This window comes from Pholcus phalangioides, unplaced genomic scaffold, assembly GCF_987345545.1.
Source record: "Pholcus phalangioides strain wild (caught in Gottingen) unplaced genomic scaffold, Ppha-v1.0 ptg000012l_1, whole genome shotgun sequence".
NCBI classification, from domain to species: domain Eukaryota; kingdom Metazoa; phylum Arthropoda; class Arachnida; order Araneae; family Pholcidae; genus Pholcus; species Pholcus phalangioides.
The window spans coordinates 14,898,231-14,926,083 of record NW_028301605.1 but is presented as its reverse complement, the minus strand read 5'-3'; the positions used below and the strand labels follow the sequence as shown (position 1 = coordinate 14,926,083).

General features: G+C 37.3%; 1 protein-coding gene across 1 annotated transcript in view; it reads right to left on the bottom strand.

The window, feature by feature from the left end:
* LOC149079636 (uncharacterized) overlaps positions 1 to 23,581 on the bottom strand; it is a 31,561-nt gene extending 7,980 nt beyond the window's left edge. Inside the window, exons 1-2 of the mRNA XM_089240232.1 lie at positions 23,321 to 23,581; positions 9,146 to 10,852 (exon numbers count right to left, since the gene is read on the bottom strand). Of these exons, the coding sequence (XP_089096358.1) occupies positions 9,614 to 10,852; positions 23,321 to 23,500 (1,419 nt within the window). The 5' untranslated portion in view covers positions 23,501 to 23,581 and the 3' untranslated portion in view covers positions 9,146 to 9,613. The remainder of the gene's footprint in view (positions 1 to 9,145; positions 10,853 to 23,320) is intronic.
* Positions 23,582 to 27,853: the final 4,272 nt, after the last annotated feature.

Genomic DNA, 27,853 nt, shown 5'->3' with positions numbered 1-27,853 from the left:
GCATGGGATAGAACCGTGAGAAATTACTCTAAAGAACCTAATTACATCGGTTATAGCGAGCACCTTTACGTGTACTAACATTTTCAGCTACGAATGGAGCCGTGGCAATATATCTAATTCCAAATAAAGCGGAAACAGACATCTCCAGCCTGAAAAGGAAGCGGAGGCAGACATCTCCAGCTGCGAATTAGCCGAGACAGATATCTCAAGCTCCGAATGGGCTGAGGCAGACATATTCAGCCGCGAATAAAGCACAGGCACCATCAGCTGCGAATGTAGTGGAGGCAGACAACATTAGGTCCGTTGAATCATCCCGTATTTTACGGGACAGATAAATTCCCCCCTGATTTTTTTGGCTCTTGGGATGAACGATCCCCCCCCCGGGTCCGCGCATGCCTCTGCGACAACTCTCGCATATGCTAAAACTCAGAGAAGCATAATAAAAATTCTCTTGCAAGGAGGATATTGGGTTAACACAGGTACTTCAGCGAGCACCGCGGTGCTCACGGGCAACATATTTAGAGATATAGATGCTCAATATAGTCCCCCCCTTTTTCCATTTCAATGGGAAGATCCTGTATGTGGTATCTAACACGTTTCTCCATTTCCTCATCGAATCTCGGCCATTTATCAGTTAAGAGAAAAGAGAAAACGGACGGAAACTAAATCTTTTTCCGCGCCTCATTTGCATACGAACAAAGGAAGCTTCTTAGAAAAAAAAAAAATCGATATCATATCAGATTTATCAACTAATAGCGGGGTGTTCGAAATCACGTTTTCCTTTCTCTCAACAAACGATTAAATAGATGTCTTTTTGAAATAAATATATGTATATACACACATATCTATTGACCGCGGGCCATAATAACAAAATGGAGGCCTTACTTTTTCGAAGGCTGTATACATAACCAAATAAGAAGAGAATCCATTTTAACAACAAAAAGAGAATATATTCTTTGTCCTCTTATTTCGATCGGAAATTGATGAATGCAAGGAAATTAAATTTGAATAGAAACACGGAGTATGTATGTGAATAAATATCTCATTGGAAATATTCAAATTTTTTCAAGCAGTGAAATGAGAAAAAATAGGGAAAAAATATTCTGGGAAATATGTGATTACCGTGATGATGACTATTTATGCAGGATATTTTCAGATTTGGTTCCCTGATAACTTCAGGTTTTGTTCAGGGGAGTATTTATTCATATAAGCATGTGCAGGGAGAACCACAAAAATCATTAGATATATATACTGTCGAATCCCGTTGTAACGAACTCCAAGATACCGGAAAAATCACTTCGTTACAAGGAAATTTCGTTATAAGGTAATTCCAGCTTTCTGCATTGTTCCCATGTAAATTTAGCTGAAGGATTAGAAAAGTGTTCGTTAAAACGAGATTTTCGCTATAAAGGTATTGGTTAAAACGGGATTCGCGACTGTATTTACAAAAAAATCTTAAAAAATGTGAATAAATTTTCTTATGAGTTTTCATCAAAATTTTCATGTATAGATTTTTAGAAATTAAAGCAAAATTTAGTTCGAAATTGCGCCTGTAGGTTGCGTTTTTCTATAAGAAACTCAGATATGTGTGCAAATGAAATCATATTAGAAAACACAGCTGTCGTCCTCGAAACTTCTTTTTTTTTTCATCCAGTATATTATGATTACATACTTACAAGTTGAGTTCTTATGAATCAATGAGTTCTAATAATTAAATAATAAATAAATAAATAAATAAATAAATAATTAATGAGTTATCTTAATGAGTTCTTACAAGTTGAAATTTTTTGGACATTTTCTGCACACGAGGGCTAATTAGACTAGGACCTATAATTTATTGCCGATTCCGAACGGCAGCCTTTTTTTAATATAATCACCGAGATGTTGGCGCGCTAATCCGTTGGTGTGGGATTTGCATTTTGGCATCGATCTTTTTCTGTGGTAATGTCGTCGCTTCTGTTGTACCCGTTTCAGAAAAGTTTCTGACAAAGACGAACCGGCTTTCAAACTCGCGATACCTCTGAACATCCTTTGGTAATTTAGGCGAGTGTCTTATCGACCTGGGCTACCGCGCCCTACAAAATTTGAATAAAAAATTTAAAAAGTTGAATTCACGAGAATTTTAGAGCAAACCGCATACTTTTACGACCAATTGTTGAATTTTTATGAATTTTTGAAAAAATCTCGTGACTTTTGGTTCAACCGTGGTGAAAAAAGTACACACTTCTGAAGCAAGCTATGCGTGGAATTTTCTGGCAATGAATCCAGAAGGAGAGAGAGAGAGAGAGAGAGAGAGACGTACTATTGATTCATGTTTGTCATGATCTGAGAGACCACATTGGATAAAATACAAGTTCATAATAATTTAAACCATCTCAGACCTTAGTTTACTCGAGATATTTTCGAAGTAGAAACCATTTAGCGACAATGAATTTTTTTAAGGAGAGTGGTTTCTCGACTTCGCATAGCCGGAGTGTCTCCTAGAATCTCTTGTGGAGAAACTGACACTATTTTGAATCATGTCAGCAGTATTTGGGTTTCTTATCGTGGATAGAAATGCTAAAGAAAAAATGTTTAGAAATGCTTAAGAAAAAATGTTTAGAAATGCTTAAGAAAAAATGTTTAGAAATGCTTAAGAAAAAATGTTTAGAAATGCTTAAGAAAAAATGTTTAGAAATGCTTAAGAAAAAATGTTTAGAAATGCTTAAGAAAAAATGTTTAGAAATGTTAAGATAGAAATATTTAAATGCCCATCGACTGTGAATAATCCTAATTTGGTAAAGGAATTGTATCTGAATGCATACTTATAAAAATCGAATTTACATTTTTATTCGATGCTATTTCAAATAAAGTCAGAGGTATTAAAAGAAAACAAAGAACACAAACTTTGATTGATGTGTGCCATGATTACACAAACATACATGGTATTGATACCACCTCGTTGGGCATTTTGCCTGCTGTGGCGTTGTATTTGTATTTGATGAATATGGTGAAGAATATGGGCAGCTCGAATATCTTAAACATATCTATCCGCTACACGAAACTCACAAATACTGCGTATGTTATTTAATAATGATATAATCCGATCTCTTATCAGAGTACCAAGTATAAGCGCCAAGTAAGCATTATAAGATTTACCGCATGAGAAAAATTTTCCCATAGCAAGCAAGTATAAGCGCCAAGTAAGCATTATAAGATTTACCGCATGAGAAAAATTTTCCCATAGCAAGCATGAACGCGTAGGGAGAATGTTTACATGAGAAACATTAACGCATGAGAAAAATGAATGCCGTGGACACGAGAAGAACGAATGCACTGGACATGAGAAGAATGTTTACAGGAGAAAAACGAACGCGTTAGAAGAATGTTTATATGAGATAAAAATGAATGTGTGAGAAGAATATCCCCATGAGATAAAAATGAATGTGTGAGAAGAATATCCCCATGAGATAAAAATGAATGTGTGAGAAGAATATCCCCATGAGAAGAATGAACGTTGTGGGCATGAGAAGAATGAATGGGCATGAGAAGAATGTTTACATGAGAAGAATGAAAGTTGTGGCCAGGAGGAGAATGTTTACGTGAGAAGAATAAACGCTGTGGACATGAGAAAAATAAACGCTGTGGACATGAGAAGAATAAACGCTGTGGACATGAGAAGAATAAACGCTGTGGACATGAGAAGAATGTTCACGTGAGAAAACTGAACGTTGTGGACATGAGAAGAATGAACGTTGTGGACATGAGAAGAATGGACGTTGTGGACATGAGAAGAATGGACGTTGTGGACAGGAGAAGAATGTTTACATGAGAAGAATGAAAGTTGTGGACAGGAGAAGAATGTTTACGTGAGAAGAATAAACGCTGTGGACATGAGAAGAATAAACGCTGTGAACATGAGAAGAATAAACGCTGTAGACATGAGAAAAATAAACGCTGTGGACATGAGAAGAATAAACGCTGTGGACATGAGAAGAATAAACGCTGTGGACATGAGAAGAATAAACGCTGTGGACATGAGAAGAATGTTCACGTGAGAAAACTGAACGTTGTGGACATGAGAAGAATGAACGTTGTGGACATGAGAAGAATGGACGTTGTGGACATGAGAAGAATGGACGTTGTGGACAGGAGAAGAATGTTTACATGAGAAGAATGAAAGTTGTGGACAGGAGAAGAATGTTTACGTGAGAAGAATAAACGCTGTGGACATGAGAAGAATAAACGCTGTGAACATGAGAAGAATAAACGCTGTAGACATGAGAAGAATAAACGCTGTGGACATGAGAAGAATAAACGCTGTGAACATGAGAAGAATAAACGCTGTGGACATGAGAAGAATAAACGCTGTGGACATGAGAAGAATAAACGCTGTGAACATGAGAAGAATAAACGCTGTGGACATGAGAAGAATAAACGCTGTGGACATGAGAAGAATGTTCACGTGAGAAAACTGAACGTTGTGGACATGAGAAGAATGTTTACATGAGAAGAATGAAAGTTGTGGACATGAGAAGAATGTTCACATGATTAAAATGAACGCTGTGGACATGAGAAGAATGTTCACATGATTAAAATGAAGGCTTTGGACATGAAAAAAATGTTTGCATGAGAAAAATGAACACGTGAGAAGAACATTCACATGGGAAGAACGAACTCATAAAGAACGTCACACGAGAAGAATGAAAGCCGTGACATGATAAGAATGAAAGCCGTGACATGATAAGAATGAAAGCTGAGGACATAATGAAGAATGAAAGTGATCGGCCAATTGCAGTCTAGTCGCGCCCGTGATCAAGTTTTAAATTTTCGGATGGAAACTTATATAACCTCGAAAATACCCCCCGAGAGAATAATCTTCATTTGGCAAAGGAATCTGGATCCGAGAATGCACACTTATAGAAATGGAATTTACATTTCATTCTCTGCTATTTCAAATTAAGGCATTCAAAAAATAAATAAATCACATAAATTTTGATTGATGTACCATTATTACACTATCGCACAGATATTTGGCATTGATGAATACGGTAAGGACAGCATAATTTGTTGAACATACATAACGAACGAAAAACAATATCTGACAGCTTAAGATGTCAGCATTATCTTTCACAATAGATAAAACATTGCACACACCCGCTCCCCCTCTTTTCTAGTTCCTTAAAAATGCATATCTTAAAAAAGTAAGAGAGGGTATTCATGAATAAATATGCATGCACGCGCGCGCGTTTGAATACGTGACTCAATTATTTCGAATCAACTGTCTCTAGAGTTATTGTTTCGTTAGGCCCACGCCTGGTAGTCGCTCGCTCTCTCTCTCTCGCAGTGTTCTCTACGGTCTAGGATGAGGATGGAGATAAATTTTGAAAATTAGAGTGTGGTGGAGAAGAGAGGGGGATAATCAGATATTCGAATCACACAGAGGCAAAAAACAGCGATTATCGAACGCCCACTTTCCGAATATCTCGAATGATACGATTGAGGTCAGGCCTATTTTGCTCTTTTTTTTGTCTTATGCCAAGGAATAGGCCAGGTACTCACCATTTAAAAGAGATGACAGGCCATTTTAGGAAGGACCTTGACCAAAATTTTATTCATTATGGTGGTGGCGTTGTTATAAAACATTTATCAAGATCATTCTAGGCTGATACTTATTTTTCATTTTAATTTTGGGGATTCGGATCACATATTGGGATCATAAATGAACAGCCGTTTAGTATGTTCCTGCTGTAGGTCCGTCATGAGACAAGCCGTGGAATTTTGTGTTATTGCTTGTTTGTGGAGGGGATAAAATCCTACGTATTGCTCGTAATCAAACATGGATGAGATTATCTCATAGATGAGAATCATGTTGATAATCACGGTGGTCATCACCAGGAGAAGTCTGACATTTTTGGTTGTTGACCGCTTAACAAATGTGTGCGGTGCGATCACCAAAGAAATCATTTCCACTGTTCCAAAAGCCGCGTCATCCTCCTAATGTGATTCCACTGTTTCAGGACCCACAAACATTCCCAGACAGAGATGACTGCTGGCTGCCCAGACCATTTTGAGATGTGGTGTTGCACTCTTCTGCAGATGGATGGGTGGTGTCGGAGAGCCTGATGATGCCAAATTCGACGAATGGAACCAGAACTCCTCTAGTATCTACCAAAAAAACTAACAAAGCAAAGCAAACATCCCTAGACGCTTATTATGTTCAGTGTTTCAGTAACAACGAATATCTTGCAACATTGTCATCATCTAGGGATCCAGATGATGCTACTGTTCTACTGTTGCAAGTCCCGCTAATATCCTCAGATGATGTCACAGTTTCAAATTCCGCGATTCCCTTGCGATGTTAAAATTCTCGAACACCTCCTGGTTAGGTGGAGAGCAGAAAATGCTGGAGATTACACTCACCATTTCAAAAACAATTGATTTTTTATGATGTCACCGATCCGCTAACATCTCTTCATAATGTCGGGACTTCACGCATCCCTAGGCGACGCAACTGTTAGAGGACTCCGCGAATTTTCTCACGAAGACAAAGTTCTGGAACACCCCCTGGTTACGTGGATATCAACGAACGCGTCTCAAGATGACCACCTATTTCGAAACTCGGGAATTATTCACGATTACTCAAGATCCGCGAATGTATACAGATTTCTTCACAAATAATTTTTGTAATATAACGTAATACTCGCCTATTCCCAAGAGATATGCACGATCTGTTCAGGAAATTCGTTAGTTTAATAGACATCCATGCATATTCCAAACCAAAGACGTGCGCAGTCATAGGCTAGCTCCCTCACAACTCGACTGGCAGGCGGCAGGTTGATGTTAATGTTACGAGACCAGCGGATTCTTTATGGTGTCAAGATTCGCGAACAATTAACGATGCCATCGAGGTCCATGAACGTCTCCAGACTATAAAACTATCGAACGTGGCATGGTGATGGACACTGTTTCAAGACCCTCAAAATCTATTACGTCAGGATACATGGACATTTTCTGATGTTGTCAAAACCAGCGAACATCCCAAGATTATTTCCCACTGTAACACTCGCGAATTACTCATTTCTGCGAACATTAGCTGGTTCACACTGAGGAGACTAGATTAGATAGATTAGAACCGCTCACAACCCGGGACTGATACAAAGAGCCTTACTTCCGTTACCTCAAAAGAGGCAGAGTTGTGTCGGAAAAAGCAAAATTTTATAGCGGTGGCCGCCCATTGCCCCGTGCTCGCAAGTATCGAATCACTCGCGTCGTTTTGGGAGCAGTGTTTCTCAACCGCCGGGCCGCGACCCCGGTACAGGGCCCTGAAATCATTCATACCGGGCCACGGGTGATTAGACGTTTCATTTTTCCTCATTCATTTTCCTTTGGTCGTGTGTTTGACCGGGCCTTCGACTCACAAAAATGAATGAAACCGGGCCGCGGGCTTGAACAGGTCGAGAACCACTATTCTACCGGACACTAGAAAAAAGTAAGTGTTCTCCATCTTTGAACATAAAACTGGTTTTGTCGCTTTAAGTGATGTGTAATTGTTAAAGGGAAAAGTTAGAGCCCCATGAATTACTTTGGTTAACATACCGTACTGAATGCACAAAAATGCACATGTGTGTGGTTCTATAGGCTATAGCTATAATGCAGACATCATACTTCTTCTCAAAGATGGCGAATGAGTCGGCCTACTATTTCAAGGAGCGCTAGTTTATATACTATACGGATAATATACTAAATATCTCGCAAGGTAACGTATAACGTCAAAAAGTTAAAACGTTGCGTAGAGTCTCAAACGTTGTAACGTTTAACGCAGTATGCATTGTGAATTTCATGTACCTGAACTCATAAGCCAAACCTTAATGGAAGGTAAAATACGTGTAAAGAAGCTTTTTTTTGTATAGCAATGGGGGGTTGGAAATGAAAAGTGTTGGCGGAAAAACACGAAATGGATACGCCAATCACTTTCTAGCCGCTGCCAGGACTGTATCGATGTTGGTGGTGGCACATTTGAGTGCTTGCTGTAATTACTAATGTAAATGAAGAGCTTTTTTTCATTTCCTTGGCATTTCGCGGTTTTTCCGCCAACACTTTTCATTGCCGACCCCACATTGCTACACAAAAAAACGCTTCTTTATGTGTATTTTACCAAATTTGGACCATCAGTTCGGGGATTTACTTAGTTCTCTTCTCCGAATTTCACTGGCGAACCGGTGGTCCTAGAGACATACTTCCAATTAGAAAAAGTATCTAGATAACGTGCAGAACTCAGATACATCACTCATGTTGCGAGGGGTTGTGTAGTTATTAAAATAAAAAAAAAATTAGCTTTTTATGTGGACACCCTGTCCTCAAGAACTCAGAGAGTTGTTGCTCTGTCTCTCCTGAGGTATTTGAATTTGAAAAAAAAAGAGAAGAAAATTTGGAAAAAAAAAAATCAGGATTAACGAGGGAGGGAAGCTTTGTTTGCTAGTTTTTATGCTGTTCTTTCCCAACTTTTCCCCCGTTTTTCGAAATCAAATATCTCAGTGGATATTCCACTTACAAACGCGGAATTTTTTTTATTGGCCTCAGGAGAGACACGGCAGCAAGTTTCTAACTGGGTTTCTGAGGATAGGGTGCCCGTATAAAAATATTTTTTTAATACTATTTTCATAACTGTACAGCCCCTTGCAACATGAATGACTTATATTTGAATTCTACACATTATTTGGATATTTATTCCTAATTAGAAGTATAATTCTGGGATCAACGGTTCGCCAGTAAAGTAAGTAATCACCCTGTACATAGTGATATATATATATACTGACAACATCACGTACCGTCAACGTACTAGTTATTTATAAATGTCAATGAAATTCGACGGTACAATCAGAATTACTTCGTAATCAAAGACACGAGAGCGCAAAAAAAATCATTTGGACCACACGACAGTGTTTCCCAAAGTGGGCAGTATCGTCCCCCGGTGACCAACGGAATGGACCGGGGGAGGGGGCGATAGTAACTAGGGGTGCAACATAAGATCCTATGGGTTCGCTTGAGTTGGGGGCGATGAGAGATGAAAAAAAATTTCTGAAGAAGGGGGCGATGGAACAAAAAGCTTGGGATGTAAAGTTCAAATGAATATACAATTGAATAACTAAAGAAAATTACTTACCTTTCTTCAAATGAAGAAAGAAGTCCATACCCAGCAAAAGATTCACTACACATAAGCTCAGTTAACCATCTTTCTTGAGATTACAAGTATCGGACATTACTGTGTGGATAATGTAAATCTTCCTGTACGGTAACGTTCCCACTTATCATTGACTAGAATGTGTAAAGTTCAATAGTTTTAAATTTTGGACGGAGGTTGTTTCAAGGCACCAGGAGAAAAACCCTCCTGATTTAAGGCGTCTCTGTCGCGCGCGTGGAGCATAACATGGATACTTTTGTCATGAGTATCTAAAATGATGATGATGATGATGATTGTTCGAAGTCACATCTGGAATAGAACGTTGAGATGACCCTATTTTGACGGGTAACGAAATCGCGCGCTTCACATCGGTCAAAAACGTGGAAATTTTACAGTACTGATAATTTACAGCGGGATGGATATAAGGTGATATACGAGTTGAGATCATCATTACACTGCTGCGTGTCGTTTCATGTGTAGAGATAAATGGTCGGATCTAGAGAACGCCCTCTCGCAAAGCCGGCATTGGAAAGGCCTATCCCCGGTGTGTTTCCGGTAATGGCGGGTCAGTTCGTCGGACCTAGCGAACTTCCACCCGCAACCTTTCCAGTTACATTGATAGGGCTTCTCTCCAGTGTGAGTCCTCAGATGAGCCTTGAGGTGCGAGCTCTTGGTGTAGGTCTTGGCACAACCAGGGTGAGAACACGTGTGTATGGTCACCTTCTTTTTACCGGTGCTCCTCCGTCCACGTCGGTGCTTGCCCGTCGGCAGCGGCGGTAGAGACGTCTGTAGCATGTGGGAAGTCTGTAGCCGGTGGTGTAACCCAGAAATACCGCAAAGGTTGTTGGTCACGTGTCTGTTCATGGTGTTGTACCCGTTGGTGCTTGCCGTGCAGTTGCCGTTCGTGACCAAGAGATCGGCTAAATTCGGCGAGGAAGGTGGCGTCACCATCTTCAGGTGCTGCGAGTGGGACACGACGTTGCTGTAGACGTGAGGTGTAGCAGCAGCACCGTAGGATTTACCGTGGTGGTACGCGTTGTGGTACGCTTCGGTGTTAGCACTCATTTGAGGGTAAGTCTGTGCCGTCGAATTCTCTGGAGACGCCGGTGGAGACATCTGAGACGGAAAGCCAGACACCTGAGAGTTACTGTATGCTGTCCACTGTCCACTGTAACTTTGCGTCGCACCATTATATCCGGTATCCCCCGCCGATGCGTTTACTACCGGATGGAAAAATGCCCTAGAATCACTAGCGTTGGAGTTTTGGGCATAGCTGTTACGATGAGACTGCTGTGGTTCATTCGGGAACGACGCCGACGATGAAACAACTCCCGCTGGCATGTTTTCTCTGGATGCTCTCGCTGTTGGATGCTCCCTTTTGTAATAGCTCCTAAACGAACTGCAGCTGCCGTATTCGGGCCCTGGCGCAGTTCCCATGGGATCTGCAGACGCGTTCACCCTCGAATTCACCGTAGAGTTCATATACGACTGCTGTTCTGTCGACATCCGCGTCTGCAGTTGATGCAAGGACTCCTGTTTCGGCAAAGAGTTCACTGAATTGGAGCTTGAGACATTTACTCTTCTCATACAGTTCTCATTCGCTTGAAAATTTGGGTTGACGTAGCAATGGATGCGCGGCTCTGGATGACCGGATTCTCCTAGGAGCACGCTCTCGATATCTTGCCACATCTGGAAAAGAAAGACAAACGTTATCGTCATACAATCATCCAAAGTAATAAATAACACTGTATCATGTAAAATGAGCTGAAGAGAAGGAAGTATCCTGGAAATGTAATCCTTAAGCCTTTTTAGCCCTTAGTTAAGGTCAAAATAGACATCCTAACACACGGGCAGGTGCGGTTCTAATTTAAAACCATAGTTCCACAATTTTTTTATTCCATCGCCCCCTTTTTCACAAATCTGTTGTTCTCATTGTCCCTGACTCAAGCTAACCCATAAGATCCTATACTAAATCTACAGTTTCTCCCACCCCCAGACCATTCCATTCCCCTCGAGTGGGGATATTGCCTACTTTGGGGAACACTGCTTTGAACCAACAGCTACCCAAGAATGAGACGGTGGCACGACTCTCGAGTTGAAATCATGGCTTTAATTTTGAACGATCTACCTGCAGAACAAGAGTATGTGTACGAATTTCTATGATGGGTAGGATACATAAAGACAAATCAGAATCATACAGCCAGGCATAGGCATACACAGAATTTTCCCGGGAGGGCGATTTCAATTTTTTTTTCGTCTGAAAGGGGGGGGGGTTACGTTTTCTCCTGCAAAATAGCATTATAATCTCGGGTTGGGGAGGAGGGTTGGTGTCCTAATCCCCCCTTCTCCTTTGCGTACGCCAGTGCAGCCAAGGCCATCTCAACAGCGTCATATGTGATCGGAAAAGTGGTGTTCTGTCTCCTCTTCTGGCTGGGAGGGGTGGGAGCCGAACACGCTCCTGATAGTTAAGCACTTTATATATCTACAAATTCAAGCATTAAACTTTAAAAAATCGTAGCACCAGAAAGATCTTATAACAATGGAGGCTTTGTATGCACCCGAGACACCCCCTCTCATGACTGTCCTCATAAATTAAGAGGCCCTCTGCATATAGAATTGCAGAGCCACAGTAGCGTGGTAGCTGGTGGACTGTGAGATGATATACGTGTACTTTAGAGCCACCACTTGTAATAGGCTGAAAATCTCAGAATGAAGATCAGCCTAAAGTTTGGCCTTCAATCCGAACTGGTAACACACTGATAACTGGATGCGATGTAACGATGAGTTCTTTTTTTTGAAGGGAAATTCTATATTCCCTTTCGAAGAATCGAACCAATCTGGGCAAATGTGCTAGACCGAGAGACACAGCTAGGCTCTACCACACAAGGTGATTTCAGCACGTTGTCCCATGGAAACACTGGTGCTTCCAGAGATTCATAGAAATACGAAAAAGACGTCTCCGGTCATCACTGGCAGCAAAAGAAATTGTTTTTATGGTGCACTAGAGCTAGAACCTATAGCAGCAGAAACAATGATGCTTTTCTTTCATAGAGCCGACAAGTATCTTTCTTTCTTTCAAACCGAGCACAACTCGGGTCTATCACCATCTATGGGGGAATTTACTAGCTAGTGAGATGTACCGGAAATGTAAGTGTGTGTGTGTGTCTAACTGTGAGTATACAAGTATGCTGAATGGAACTGTGAAATGAACGGCACCCCGGAATGATGATTTAGAGAGAAAGATCAAGTCATTCTGGGGGCCATTCAAGTATTACGCCAGCAGATTTTTAGCCATATTTGACCCCCCCCCCTTGTCAGCAAAATTTCGTCAGCAGCTTATAATATTTCATATCTTCAAAAAGGGTGATTAATGACGTAAGCAACCTTCAAATCCCCCCCTTGTCATCAAAAGTCAGCAAATCCGAAACCCCCAATCGATGCTGACGTAATACTTGAATGACCCCTTTTAACAGGTGGGGTGCGGCATCTACACTGACCATAACTTCTTCTCTATTCCCCCTACTTTAGCAGAGGCTACAAGGAAGATTCATCACAGCCCGCTTGAAAGTGACGGGGACCTCGCAAGGCTCTGAGCTCTGTAGCTGGAGGAATCGTCCGAGACATGCCCGGAATGTTTGTAACGTACGCGTCAATCATTGAATAGTCACGTCGTTGGACATTTCCCCCATCCTCGACGCATTTCTCACCAGCGTTCAGCATTTTTCCTTACACACAGTTCCATCATTTCTCGTCCCCTCTCTCTATACGAATACAGTCTTTGCGGTGGACCTGCACTCTCATTACGACTCCTACTTACCTCTGAAAGGTACCCATAACTTAAAAGATTTGAATGTGATTTTGAAACACCCTATATAGCAAAATGTGGATATGATTAAGTGATGGGTGGTCAGAATACGTCATCGATGAACTTTCAGTAACGCCTGGTATTTCCTAAAGGTGCTAAAAGTGCTCATAAACTGAATTTCCATATAAATATACAGGAAAAAAAAAAAAAAAGATAAGGGAAGTCTTTATAAATCAGACCATACTTCATGAAGTCAGGAATTCAATAATAATAATAATAATAAAAGATGGAATAGGTCTTTTATACAGATGCTGATTCACAGAAACCAGTTCTGCACACACACACACACACACATACACACCGTACATTATATAGAGAGCACTTTTTTGATTTATTACCCGAAACACCATATTTAATGGAACTCAACCTGATAACGATTTCAGGTTGATAAAAAAGAAGCTCTTTATTATTATTATTATTGTTATTATTTTTTTCGACGTAAATGGAACAGGTTCAACGAATTGCATATGAATAACTTCGGAGCAAAGAAAAAGCACATACACGAGATCGTATTCATATGCAAATTACTTATTTTTCTTTTTTTTTTACATTGGTCGAATAGAGAGAAGGAGAAAATATGATGATGAACGGAACATGCGACGTGGTTCGGCGAGACGTTGCTGAAGACTGATTACACGAAAACGCGGTGGAACCTCTCTGAAGGGCCCCACACTTCCATGGAAGAGCGTATTTTCTGTTTCGGAATTTTTCATGTGGGGGTTGTTTCACTTTTATTGAGGAGTCACCTATTCGAAGGGCTGGTTTTAAGAGAAAACCAGCCGTATGCTCACCCCAGGGCCCGCGGACCAAATGTGGCCCCCCGACCTCAAACCTACATTTGTAAAAATGAACTAAGCGGCGCATTACCAGTTCACTTAAGTGACCCGTAATGCAGTTTCACATCACTTCAATAGCCCGTGACGTATTCCAAGGTCACTTGATTCACTCGTGGCACATTTCCACATCACCTAAATGGTCCGCAACGCATTCTCAGATGACTAAAGTGACCTACAGCACATTTACAGATCACTTAAGTGACCTGAGACGCTGTTCCAGATCACTTAAGTGACCGTAATGCAGTTCCACATCACTTCAGTAGCCTGTGACACATTCCAAGATCACTTAATTTGCTCTTGGCACATTCCCAGATCACTAAAGTGACGTATAGCACATTTACAGATCACTTAATTTGATCGTGGCACATTCCCAGATCACCAAACTGATCTATAGCACATTTACAGATCACTTAAGTGCCCTTCGGCATATTTAAACCTCAATTAAATGGTCCGCGGCACATTTACTTATCACTTAAGCAACCAGCGACACATTTCATGAGCAGCCCTACAATGTAAGTGCAACCAGCCTTTTGTGGATCCAAATAACTTTCCAGATAATTAAGTGTCCCGCGGCACGTTTTCAAACCAATGAAGCGGCCCGCACTCTCCAGAAGGTATAGCACTCTTTTTCTAGAGGCTTTGATGTAGTCCATTTAGTACAGGTAGGAACAACGTCTAAAATGTTTCTACCTATTCATCAGTAAATTTGTGTAGACAAGTTATAACTAGGAAATAATCATTATTACAGAGAGTAATTGCTTAAAAAAGTGTAGCCATCAACATTGACGTAGACGGCAGTATAATAATCGCCGTGAATTGCCGAAAACACCAGGTATGTCTAGTGCCTGTTTCTTGCATCGAGAGAACGGGGTACGTGTCACGTCTAGCAAATTTACAGGTCCCCAAAACTAGTTCCTTTTTTGTATTTTAGGCATGTCCTCAGACTTAGATCCAGAAAGATGGGGCAATGGGCTGATCAACCCCCCGTAAGAACTGAATAATATGGGAAAAATATTGGGTCTGTCTAATAAAATGCAGGATGATTCTACGAACCTACACATTGAATCCCCCCGACATATTCCCCCCTAGATCCCTTACTGCGTAGCCCACATGCCCCCTCCCCCTGTATACGTCTCTGCTTCAGAGAACACTATATACGGGAGGAGGGGGTGGGGGGTAGAAATTTATATTCGGTCAGAGCTTGAACTTAGAGGAGCATATCCTACACATGTCCCACAATGATGTGAGCAGCTACGGGAAAACCTCGAATCAAGGTCTGCATCAGAATCGACGGAGAGATCAGTCGAACACGACGGCGATGCGACTAGACGACACCCACCCGGATACATTGCATTCAGGGCGTTGCGTAAATTGCTATTATATGGGTTGGGGGAACCTCTGTATTGGGACCGAATGCGAAAGGAGTTCAGTCGTTTTGGCAACAACTCTTGCAAATACACGAGGTATGAATTTCCGTCCACAGTCGCGTGACTTTTATGCGGCGATTTTTTTATTGCGTTCGCTCACCACTCGAGTTCCGAGCATGCATTTGTGTTTGTCTTCTTGTGTGTGTGTGTTCTATCGCATTGTTGGACCTAATATTAAAAATTTTCCGTAATAATCTATGAGAATCGAGGGCAATATTCTCTAGGACATAGTTTCACGACTTTTTTGTCCCCCCATCGCCCCTAGAAATTTTTTTCTTTCATCGCCCCCAACGCAGTATAACCCATAGAATCTTATGTTACACTCGTAGCTTCTACCCGCTCCAGGAATATTCCATTGCCCCCAGGGGGCGTTAACACCCACGTTGGGAATCACTGCTCTACGAGGGCTACGATAATAAATAAAGAAACCCATATTTTGTTTGATTTCTTTGCAATAAAAAAATAAAAGTTCAACAACTTCATTCTCGGGGGACACAGAACTGTTGTTCATTGAGCAACTTCGACAAAAACAATTCACTAATTTGCAATGCTGACTGGAACTGAAGTGGCTGTCAATAAACAAATTTCATTTGTTCGTTCTAATTATATTCACTATAGTACAGGGCGTTTCAAAAGGAATCATCCGATTTGAAATGCGTATATTAAGAAAAATATTGAACATAGACACTTAAGATTAATTTTACATTACATGGCTTAATTAGTTTATTTATTTTAGTTACTTTACTAATTTACATGGCAATTAATCATAAAGTGTTTTTACAAATCAAATTAAAGGTGCTCAATATTTTCACCTTGGGATGCACGGCATTTGCCTATACATGGTAGTCAAGTTCGTCTCAAATTTTTGCGAGCATGTTTGCATCCACTGCGCGCGGATTTCTGTGGACTACGTGCGAAACTGTGTCGGATGAGCTCCACATTTTCATCTGACATGCGGGGAAGGCCAGGGGATTTCCTTTCCCTTTACAAATACAAATACAACGCCACAACAGGCAAATTGCCCAACGAGGTGGCTGACTTAAGAACATCATGGATCCCCGAGCCCCTACCTACTACTGCTACACCACACATGCAACCCCCCCGCGGAACCCCCCAACGAATCGGTACATGCGGGAATGTGCGTGTACATGTAGTGCAACCTAACGTAAAGTTTGTTTCTGTGTAATGCTTGTTATGTGTAGTGCTGTCATCTGCCCCCAGTTTTACTAACTATGAGTGAAGTGTTATGGTTGAATGATTTACCGTTGTAGGACTGTTGCTCTCTGTGGCGAGACTTTTTAACGGGGAGATCGGCTCACATCTGCGCCTTGAAGTTGGGAACCACAGAAAACCAACTTCAGCCGACCACCACTGTGGGGTTCGAACCCGGATCCTCGCATCACGAGTCCGGCACTATAAACTATTCTAGTGACCTATCGGGATTCGAACCCATGACAACTGATAAAGACTTTCGTTCTCCAGGCTAGTGTACTAACCACTGAACCAAATAGACTTAAAAAAAGTGAAATTCACTAGAGGTGTGTGGGTTTGAACCCATGCACCCTGAACTCTTCCCATCGGTAACTCCGTATCCTACCAACCCACCACGACAGCGCTTTACACGGACAACCCGTGTCTCAGAATTGTTTATACCATCGCCTAATGCTCTGAGCTGTAGGAAGTTTAACACCAGGGTATTGTCGACGAAAAGCACGATGAACAGTTGTTGCGGACTCACACTTCGCAAAGCTTAGAGCACAAAACGATTTCTGTTTTGCAGTTGCTATCTTGACATACACTGAAGTGGCGGCCACCACCAGACCAACCGTGACTCCCGCTCTGTCCCACTAGGGGATATAAGCTGGTCCGTCTCAGGAGACGTGGGCCACGGTGGAAAAATCCAATGGCATCCAAAACCAGCAAACCACCCACACCAAGCCACAAGCCAACCAGCAGCAGGATCCATCATATAACTTCACCCCCTCCCCACACACACACACACACTTTTCCCCATTTGTTGTACATGAAATGACATGGCGGCCTATACATTATTACTCTTTCTGCCTATACATTATTCGATCAAAACGGATTAAAAGCTGAACAGTTATGATTTTTTTTTAAACACCCTGTATATCTGGTAACTAATTCTTGCGTTCTATACTGAGATATATTTTTGACTGCGTGTTTGAAATTTGGAATTCGAAGAGTTCTATTGTTAAATGGATTAGAATATTTACTGCATCTCTGCATTTTCTACATGGGAATTTCAGAACTCAAGACCAAAATTTATTGTCGCCACTGTGAATAGCAGTATTTCGTATTCTTGGAAGCATCAGCTCCTCTCCTCGCAAGAACCATTTGGGATAAGTTTTAAGAAAAAAAAAGGAACAGAGTGACTGTTGCCTTTTTTTGTCTGTCGCCGTTTTCATACTGAAGGTGACAGTATGATGGAAAGTAGTTTCGAAATCAGTGACTAACGGAAAATAACCGATGTTTTTTAAAAAGCGCCAAGATCCAAGAGAAAAAATTCCAAGATTTCACAAATATATTCTGCATATTAAATTGCTTTCAGCGGGTAACCTTTATTTTTTAATCTATTGTATATTTTGGTGCGTGAAATGAATAGGATATATTTTTATATATAACATCAATTTATATAGTATTACATAATTACGAAAAGTATTCGATTAAAATTCGATTAATCGATTAAAAATTTTTGATTAACCCGTTAAAAATGTTAACCGATTCCCAGCCCTACTCTAAATGAATGAACACCAGAACTTTGTCCTTGGACTTATCCCGTTGCCGAGATCGCTTCCAGCCCAGCTTCGTGGCAGAGTCTGGAACTAGCCCTCTGCCACACTCGAAATTAGTATGGTTGCGAAACATTTATTTTCTGAAATTAACAAGGAAGCTTGCAAAAAAATTTCCATCAGCTTCAGTCTTGAGAAATAAATACAAAATAACACTTGAAGTTCCATAAAAAAGAAAAGATAAAACGTGAATTTCAAAGATAAGAGTAAATCAGAATTAACTCGTCACTTGGCAACTACAGAAGGTATTCCATTAATGGAAATTCTATCTGAACTGCCCCAAAATCGAGGACAATGGAATTTTTCCGGAAACCTATGTCTAATGCTACCAAGTGTTGGAAAGGAGCACGCAGTATGAATTGAATCGAATTGATTTGATATGAATTGATTTGACGAAAGTTATCTTTTAAAACTGCTGTAACAACAAGAAAAGAAATTAAAATTTGCAACCTTCAATATTAAAGTTTTGATGGGACGTTGTCTCAAATCGGTTATTATTCGAGGGAAGAAACTAAAGTAGTGTACGCGTCACTTTGGTGTGAATTTTTCGGCACGCTCACTAGCGATGGACCGTCCGTCTGAGCTTCCCGTCTTTTCACTTCCCCTCCCTCCTCCTCAATGGGGATTTTCTTTGTGACGATAATGCTGCTGCTTCACCGCTTATCTCTTTATTTTCCTTCCATTGATGATGCTTTCTTCTTTCTCGTTAACCACTAGTGTACAACTAGTGAATTATGCTGCTTCGATCTATGCTACGAGAACTTAGAGAAGAGCCTCTACTAATTTTACAAACAAATATCCAAGATTTATAAGTTGTTTATGAAATGATAAAAAAAAAAACAAAAAAAAAACGATCACTTCCCTCCGTCAGCAAAGAAATGAAATATGAAAAAAAGCAAGGAAATGAAATTAACATGGCTGAATTGAAAAAATGGCAAATAAATATGAGTTATTTCGAATTTGAGTATGCATTCGGGCTCTTTTAAACGGATATCAACGGTTTCAGCACACAATATCCGATTAAACGGGAAACAAAATTCAATTGCTGTTTAACACCATTTGTATAATTAGTAATGAAAACGTATGAAAAATCAATGTAAACGTTTTAACAGCTAGTATTCCGAAGGTTTTATTAATTAGAAAAAGTTATTGTTCGTATATTAAAGTACTTGATTTTTAATTTACGGAACAAGTTTTTCATTCATTTCAGCATTTGTGCCATGAATTTAATTTCCTTAAATCACCCATTTTTAAGGTAGAATATTTTTGTTTCGAATTTTTATGTTGCTTCTGTGGACATGGGCGAGCCAGCTATGCATAAATAATTCTTCAGAGCATATATATTATGCACAATTCGCAAATTTCACTGTTCGTACAGTGTTTTATTTTCCTACATATTTTGTTTTCTGATCTTCTTATCCTGTATGCAATATTTTGAACCACGTTTGCACATGCACCATGTTGCTTGTTTAAATTGATACAGTTTCTGGGATTTTGAGGACCCGTGATGTCACCTCGGATATCGTCCTCGTGTATTTTTTTGCTGTAAAGGGCGTCTCCTATACGTTACAAGTTCCCTAAGAATTTTAAAGTGGGGGCGCGTTCAGTTTATCAAATGACATGGGCGAATCCAGAAAAAAAAATTTTGATTAATTTTTTTTCTTATAAGAACGGGAAATCAAAGGGAAAATTATACAAAAAAAAAAAATCAGTCTAAATCTTGATTCGGCTAGTAAAAGGTTAATAAAGCTTCTGGAATGAATCAGACATCAAAAATGAAAGGATAATTACGTTGAATTTTACAAATACGAAAGCCTGGATAACCTAGCGGAGTGCGAGTTGTAGTTCGGAAAGAAAATTTACATTCCTCTGTGGGGAATCGAACCACCAATCGCTCCGCTTGGTTATTCAGGCTTTCGTTTGAGCAGCGGAGAATGACATCGCTTCTCTGTAGTTTGATGTTATCCGATAAGCGGGATTACTGTATGTCCATTGAAGAAATGACACAGTTTTGTGCATCTTAGAAAAAAAGTAACTATAGGAATAGCTCTCTCTTCATTTGCCAATCAATTTTAATTTTATTTTCTGCTTTGAACTTATTTCTAAAACTTTTGTTCATTTTAAAATAATTTTTATGATCTGTGAAGGTTTTAGAAATTCCCTCTAAAAACATTTAATGAACCAACCGCAGAAGCAAGAATATTCGGTAAATATTCTCTAAAAGTTGTCATTATAAGGTAGTTATGACAAAAATTGTTTTGTTTCAAATCTTTCTGGCAATGAAAAATGAATTATAGCTCATATATATTATACACTAAATTTGTAATTTGTTTTTCATTATTTAGAAGTTAAAAAGAACATTATTGATGTTTCTCCAAATTTCACATTCAGGGGAATATCCCGAGAGGATACAGTAATCTGTTTTCCGATAATATCCACACCCAACTTAAGTTTAACTGACAGTTTTGCATAAAAATATTTTTTAAATATTTTCTCAAAATTTGAATTTAAGTATGATAAACACACAAAGCAAGCATTCTAGAAAAGAAAAAATTGAATAAAAATGTAAATTAAATACAATCAAATTTCAAATTTTTATTATTAGAAATATCATGTACGAACAGTAGTGTATTTCATAGGTATACTGTATAATTTGCTAAACAGTATAAAATATAATATTAAATTCTATACCATGAAGGTGTTTTCATGCCAATTTTATTATCAATTGAACTACTGAAAAAATATATACTGCTAATAAAGTAATGAAAAAAATTATCGATGAATTAATTTTGTTGAAAATTAGATAAAATTCATTTTAAACGTGGATACGATTATTGCTTTTATATTTACATTGTGACATTGATAATTCAAACCGATTGAAACAAACTCACATCATAAAAGTTAGCCATAATTTCATTATCCATTTTACCTGTAGTGGGATTCGTGAAGACGATTGGTGATCATGCATGATAACTGGAAATTACGCATAATTACCGCAAGAAATTCTATTTCTTACAAATACTAATTATTATATCATTGATAATTATGATTGATATCAGCTGGAGAGCGATAATTTTTAAATTAAAATTATTTCAGGGAAAATACAACAAAAGTGTTTTCACATTAACTGAGTTTTAAAACTCATGAATAATTATAATTTTTCGTAGAAAGTTTTTAAAATTTAAAAATTAAAAAGAACAAAATAAAAAAAAATTTAAAAAGAACGGAAAAGTTTGAGTTAAAAAAACACATTAAGAACATTCTGAAGGGAAAGAAATTAGAATGATATAAATTTGAATAAAACTAATTTGTAGATAATAAATTTGTAAATGAAATTTCGATTTGTTATCTGATGGATTTCAATTCAGCTTAAAAATGTTATAATACCATAAAATTATATCTATGCAAACTATTTAACCGGAAAAATCCAAAATTAAATATAAAATTAACAATCGAATAATAATAATAATTTATTCAGATTTATAAAAGATTGATTAAAAACCGTTTATCATTATTATTATTTGCATGCTGAAAAAATAAATTGGAATAATGTAAACTAAACGTAAAAATAACATTTCCATTTCGAATTTTTATGTGAAAGAAAATCATGTATGAAATGTAGAAAATGCCAATTTTTTTATGCAGTTTGAAAAGCTATAATGCCGTAAAATTATATCTATGCGAATTCCATTGGCAAATTTAAATATAAAATTAATAATCAAACATAAGAAAAGACATTTATGATTCAAATTTTTAAAATTACATTAAAAATCATTTTAATTAATATTATTATTTTGAATAATGGACATCCTGGGGGAAAAATGGAATAATGTAAATTAAATATGAAAATAAATTTTCAATTTCCAATTTTTACCTGAAAGTAAATGATAAAAAAAACGGTACAAAATTTATATATTTTTATTTTAAAATGCCATACAAAAAAGTTATTTCTATGTAAATTTTATTAGCAATAATCCATATAAAATTTAAAATTAAAGCCATTAATATTATTAAATTCTAAAAATTAATTTCATTAGCAATCAAACTACCGGGAAGATTCAAAAATGAATGCAAGATTTAAAATCAAATAAAAGTCACTGATAATTAAATTTCCAAAATTAATTATATTAGCAATTAACTCAACATCCCTGAAAAATTTAAAATTATAAATGAAATTTAAAACCAAATGGAAAGTCATTACCGTTTAAGCAACCAGAAAAGTTAAATTTTTAGTGTAAAATATGAAATCAAGTAAAAGTATTCGATGATAAAATTCTAAAAATTTTATTAAAAACAATTTATACTTTTTTTGTATAATTGCATTGATTATTTATATGATGAAATTAATTTGAAAGAAACTCATGTCATGCTATAATTTCATTAGTGATTGTACTAGCAGTATGTTTCGTAGAGACGAATGATTATGAGCTATTACCGATTTATCTCTACCTAAACATGTACATGCAAAACTCCAACAAGAATCTCTATTAGGTACACACTAATTATTAATTACTAAAAATGCGTATTTATAGCGGCGTAAGCTTGAGAAATGATAGTTTTGAATTAAAATTATTCCCACGAAACCAACAAGAGATATTTTCCCCCACAATAAGTGACTCATAAAATATTACTCGTAGCTCTTGCTAGAAAGTTTTTAAAATTCAAAATTTAGAAAACAAAGTCGGAAAAATACATAAAGAACATTCTGGAAAAAATGAAAAATTCAAATTATATATAGGTTTTTTTTAAATTTCAATTTTATTTTAGTTTTTAAATTTTTATCAATGGAAAATGTCAATTATTTTATTTTAAAATGTTAAACCAAACTTAAATGTAGATTAAATAGGATTGAATGTAGATTAAATAGGATTGAATGTAGATTAAATAGGATTGAATGTAGATTAAATAGGATTGAATGTAGATTAAATAGGATTGAATGTAGATTAAATAGTACTGAATATAAATTAAATAGAAAAATTTAATATAAACTTAACAATTAAATATGAAAGTTAAAGGCAAAATTAGCAATTGGATATGAAAACTAAATATAAAATTAACATTTGAGTATGTAAATTAATTATAAAATTAACGATCAAATAAAAAAATTTATTGTTTAAATTTTCGTCATAAAAAAAAAAATTATTATTATTTGTTTTCCATAATGTCATTGATTTTGAATAATATCAAATCAATGAAAATAATAATAATAAACTCACGTCATGAAAATCAGCCATAATTTCATTAGCCATCCCACTACCAGCAGCTGATTTCGCCGACGAATTCAGCGGCGGCTGTCGCACGTTATCGTAAGTCGGCGGCACCACCACGGGATACGCGGCAGCCGGACCCTGCTGGTGCTGCTGCGGCAACGGCAACCGAGCAACTTCGGCCGACATCAGGGTTGAAAAAAAAACAAAAACAAAACGCTATACTCTCTCAACAGCAACAACAGCGAATCATCAGATCCCGAATGATGGTGGAAAAAGTTGCCGAGCTAGAGACCACATAACCAAAAAAATAACAAAAAAATATATATATATTTCACCTTCGTGCTGACTTGGCTAATGGCCTTCGGAGAGTCTACGCTACGGTACGGGGCTGAAATGACGCGTTCTCATTGGCCCGGCAGCGAACAAGAAAACAACTTCCTCGCGGCCAATGAGAGAAAGCGTTACATGTCCGCGCGATATACCGAAACCAACACTGTTAGAAAACGTTTTTTTTTTATATTATTATTAACGTGAAAAGACACGCGCCGATCGTTAAAAGGAGATTCGTGAGGATTTTGTTGTTGTTTTTTTTTGTGTTTTTATTTGTATTTGTTGCCTTTTCTCCAAGACGCATGCCAATCGCGTGGATCCATTGTTAGTTTTCGAGGCGGTGATGCGCGAATTTTTTTACTGAGGCGGGGGGACTTCGTTTACTTGGAACATCTTTTAAGATGTTCTGTTATTTTTTTTACTGTTGTTAAAGGAAAGGTAAAGAATTTGTGCGTGATTTACTTTTCTTCTTCTCTTTTCTATTGGATGACGGCATTGGGAGCTAATAATGAATTTACGAGTCTGTGAATTTTCATTATATTATTTGAATCATTGACTGGTCAATGTCAAGAGTTGTAGTAATAAATACGAGGAAGCGGTGAGGGGGTAGGGCATGGGGCTGTGGGTCCAGGGCCGCGAGTCAAAGGCGGACACAGGATTTTCAATAAAAATAATTTTTTTAATTCAGTCCATCCTGGATTTTCAATAACTCTGGATTCATTGATTCTGAAATTATCTCATTCATCGATTCTGAAATTATCTCATTCATTGATTCTGAAATTATCTCATTCATTGATTCTGAAATTATCTCATTCATTGATTCTGCAATTATCTCATTCATTAATTCTTAAATTATCTCATTCGTTAATTCTTATTTTTAAATTTATTGGATTTTCAATTTACGAGTCTGCGAATTTTCATTATATTATTCGAATTATTGACTGATCAATGTCAAGAGTTGTAGTAGTAAGTACGAGGAAGTGGTGAGGGAGTAGGACACGGTGCTGTGGGCCAAAGGCCGCGAGTCAAAGGCGGACACAAAATTATTAACGAAATTCGTTGACGTTGAAATTATTCCGTTCATTAATTCTGAATTTCAAATAAAAAATGAATTTTGAATTATTTTTTAATTCAGTTATCCTGGATTTTCAATCACTCCGGATTCATCAACTCTGAAACTATCTCATTCATTGATTCAGAAATTCGATTTTCAATTACTTTAATAAATTTCCAATTCTTCTGATACTTTTCTTATTCATTAATTAATTTTTTTGTTAATTATAAAAAACAACTTTTTCAGTCAAACTCGGTTGTAACGACACAACGACACCTTTTACCATAACGTTAGTAACTGGAGGTTTGACTTGATTCTCATAGAGAATAATTTTAATGAACCTCGCTTATAACGTCCATGATAAGCAAACACCTCGGTTACAACGGAACATTCTTTCGCCACGTTTAATTCCGTTTCACAATGACGTTTTCCCCAGGAAATTCCTGTAAGACTAGAGCTAATCACATGAAGGGAATGTAGGCTGTTGCCCTATTTACACCTAACGTTCAAAAAAAGATTTATTGCATGTTTGACGTTCCGATTTGCTCACTCACATGACAACATTTCCGCATATTTTGTCCTTTCCGCGACTATATTTTCATAAAAATGCCCCCTTTTTTCAAACAAAGCTTGCTTCAATTCCCAATCTTTACTAGAATCGGGATATGAAGCTGATTTGCATAATTTACAAAGTGTTATAATGAATGACTATAAATATTCGTCTCATCAATTAACCAAGAATATTTTTTTCTTCCCAAGAGCTATTTATAATCAATATTTAGTGATTTCGTCGACATTTGGCAACATGTTTGGCGAAAATCGGTGATGTCCTGTATTAATTATCCCAATTTCTCGTGTTTTTCTTGATAAAATTGGTCACCCCCACCCCAATAATAAAGAAATAAAAAATTTATGCAAATAATTTGATTCCCTATGATTATAAAAGAGGTCTGCCAACCTTTGTTGTAAGGACACATCGGTTATAACGACAAAATTTCCTGGAATTTCCAGTGTTATGACCGAGTTTGACTGTAACTATTTTATTAAAAATAAAAATAATAGTTTTGTTATTTGTAAATAATATATATTATTGTTTTTATAATTTTTTTTAAATATATTATTATTTTTTGAATATTTAATGTGAATTTCTATCAATTCTGACATTGTTTCTATTATGATTCCTGACATTGTTTCTATTATGATTCCTGACATTGTTTCTATTATGATTCCTGACATTGTTTCTATTATGATTCCTGACATTGTTTCTATTATGATTCCTGACATTGTTTCTATTATGATTCCTGACATTATTTCTTTGGATAATTCAGATATTTACCTTATTATTGTTTTTTAATCAATTACTCTATATTTTAATTTCGCATCATTCTGATATTTCTTTCATTATTTTTGGGACTTTTACTAAATTTGAAACTATTATGTTCAAGTACATCGAATTTTTAATAATTCTGAACAGAGGTGAAAGCATGAAAGCAGGACGCCCTAACGTCGTTGGTAAATTTGATAAATACTAAAAACATTGTCACACGCACTTTTACCAGCGATTATGCATAACAACAAAGTGACGTTGGTTAATTTGATAAACACTTGAAATTTATCGCCTTTATTTCCGATTATGCATAATAGCCTAGAGTAATTGGTGAATTTGATAAATATGAAAAAGAAAAATCCAAATGAATCAGTCTAGTATGTGTGATGAATATAGTCGGACTTCGATATAATGAAAACAAATTTTACGATCGTACCCCGATGTAATGATGTAACACATGTATGAATGTTGCATATAGTACGATATAACCCAACTAACACTTGGGTATTATGCAGAATCTCCGGTAAAAGTGATAATTTTTTTCAGCACATACTAAATTCCCCAACGACGATTGGGTACTATGCGTAATCGCCGACAAAAGCGATAATTTTTTTAGTGCTTACTAAATTTACCAACGACGCTTGGGGGACTATGCATGATCACCGGTAAAAGTGATTAATTTAGGGATATTTATCAAACCTTCCAAACTGCTCGGTGATTATGAATAATATTTTATTTATGGTTATTAATATATGGTATATATGGATATATATACCATATATTATTCCATAATATTTATATATGGATTAATATGTGGTATACATATCCATATATAATATTATATCCATAATATTTTATATATGGATTACTCGGATTTATCGCATTTTCCGTAAAATATACACCATCTATAACAGTGGTTCTCAACCTTTTCAAGCCCGCGGCCCGGTTTCATTCCTTTTGTGCTCGGTCACGCACACGACCGACGAAAAATGAAACGGCTAATCACTTGCGGCCCGGTATAAATGATGTCAGGGCCCAGAACCGGGACGCGGCCCGGCGGTTGAAAAACACTGATCCATAATACTGAGATGTTATATCTAATTCAAATCAATGGCTTAATAAATTTATTTCCAGCTGAACTTGGATTCCGACTTGTAATCAGCCCAGCCTAAGCTCGACACAAATTTATGTAATTCATTATCCCGATAACTTGATTTAGAATCACGTCAGTCGGCATTTTATTATTTATTAAAATTACATAATATTATATAAAATACTATAATACAGGTTCTAAATGAGAAATATCAGCATTTTAGTAAAATGAATCAAAAAGTAGGATGTATATCGAAAACAATATTTTGTTAAAAACCACAATTATTGTAATAACTTCCGGCAAATCCGAACAATGGGAAGACACACACATAATTTCCGGTAACCAGGAAGATTACCAAATGGTATTTAAATTTCCAAGGAAGTGAAAAAAATAAAAAAAACAATTTTAATTACATCCAAACAGGCATCGTAATACTTCACACAGTAATTAAGAATTTACTAAAATTACTGCTCTTCAACATCCTTTATGTTGGAGAAGAATACATTTTTGGGCGAGCCTTTCTTACTAGAGAAGAAAAAAAACTCATCATCATCATGACACAGTTTTCATTCCTCTCTCTCACATGAAACATCACAAACAACATGAATGTTCCTTTTCTTGTTGGAACGTCTTTATGCTATAATATTCGCGATTATTTCTCACGGAACGACTTAAGACGGTCCAGATTTAATTGTAGAAGAAAAAGATAAACTCGATCCGCAACTTATCTTAATA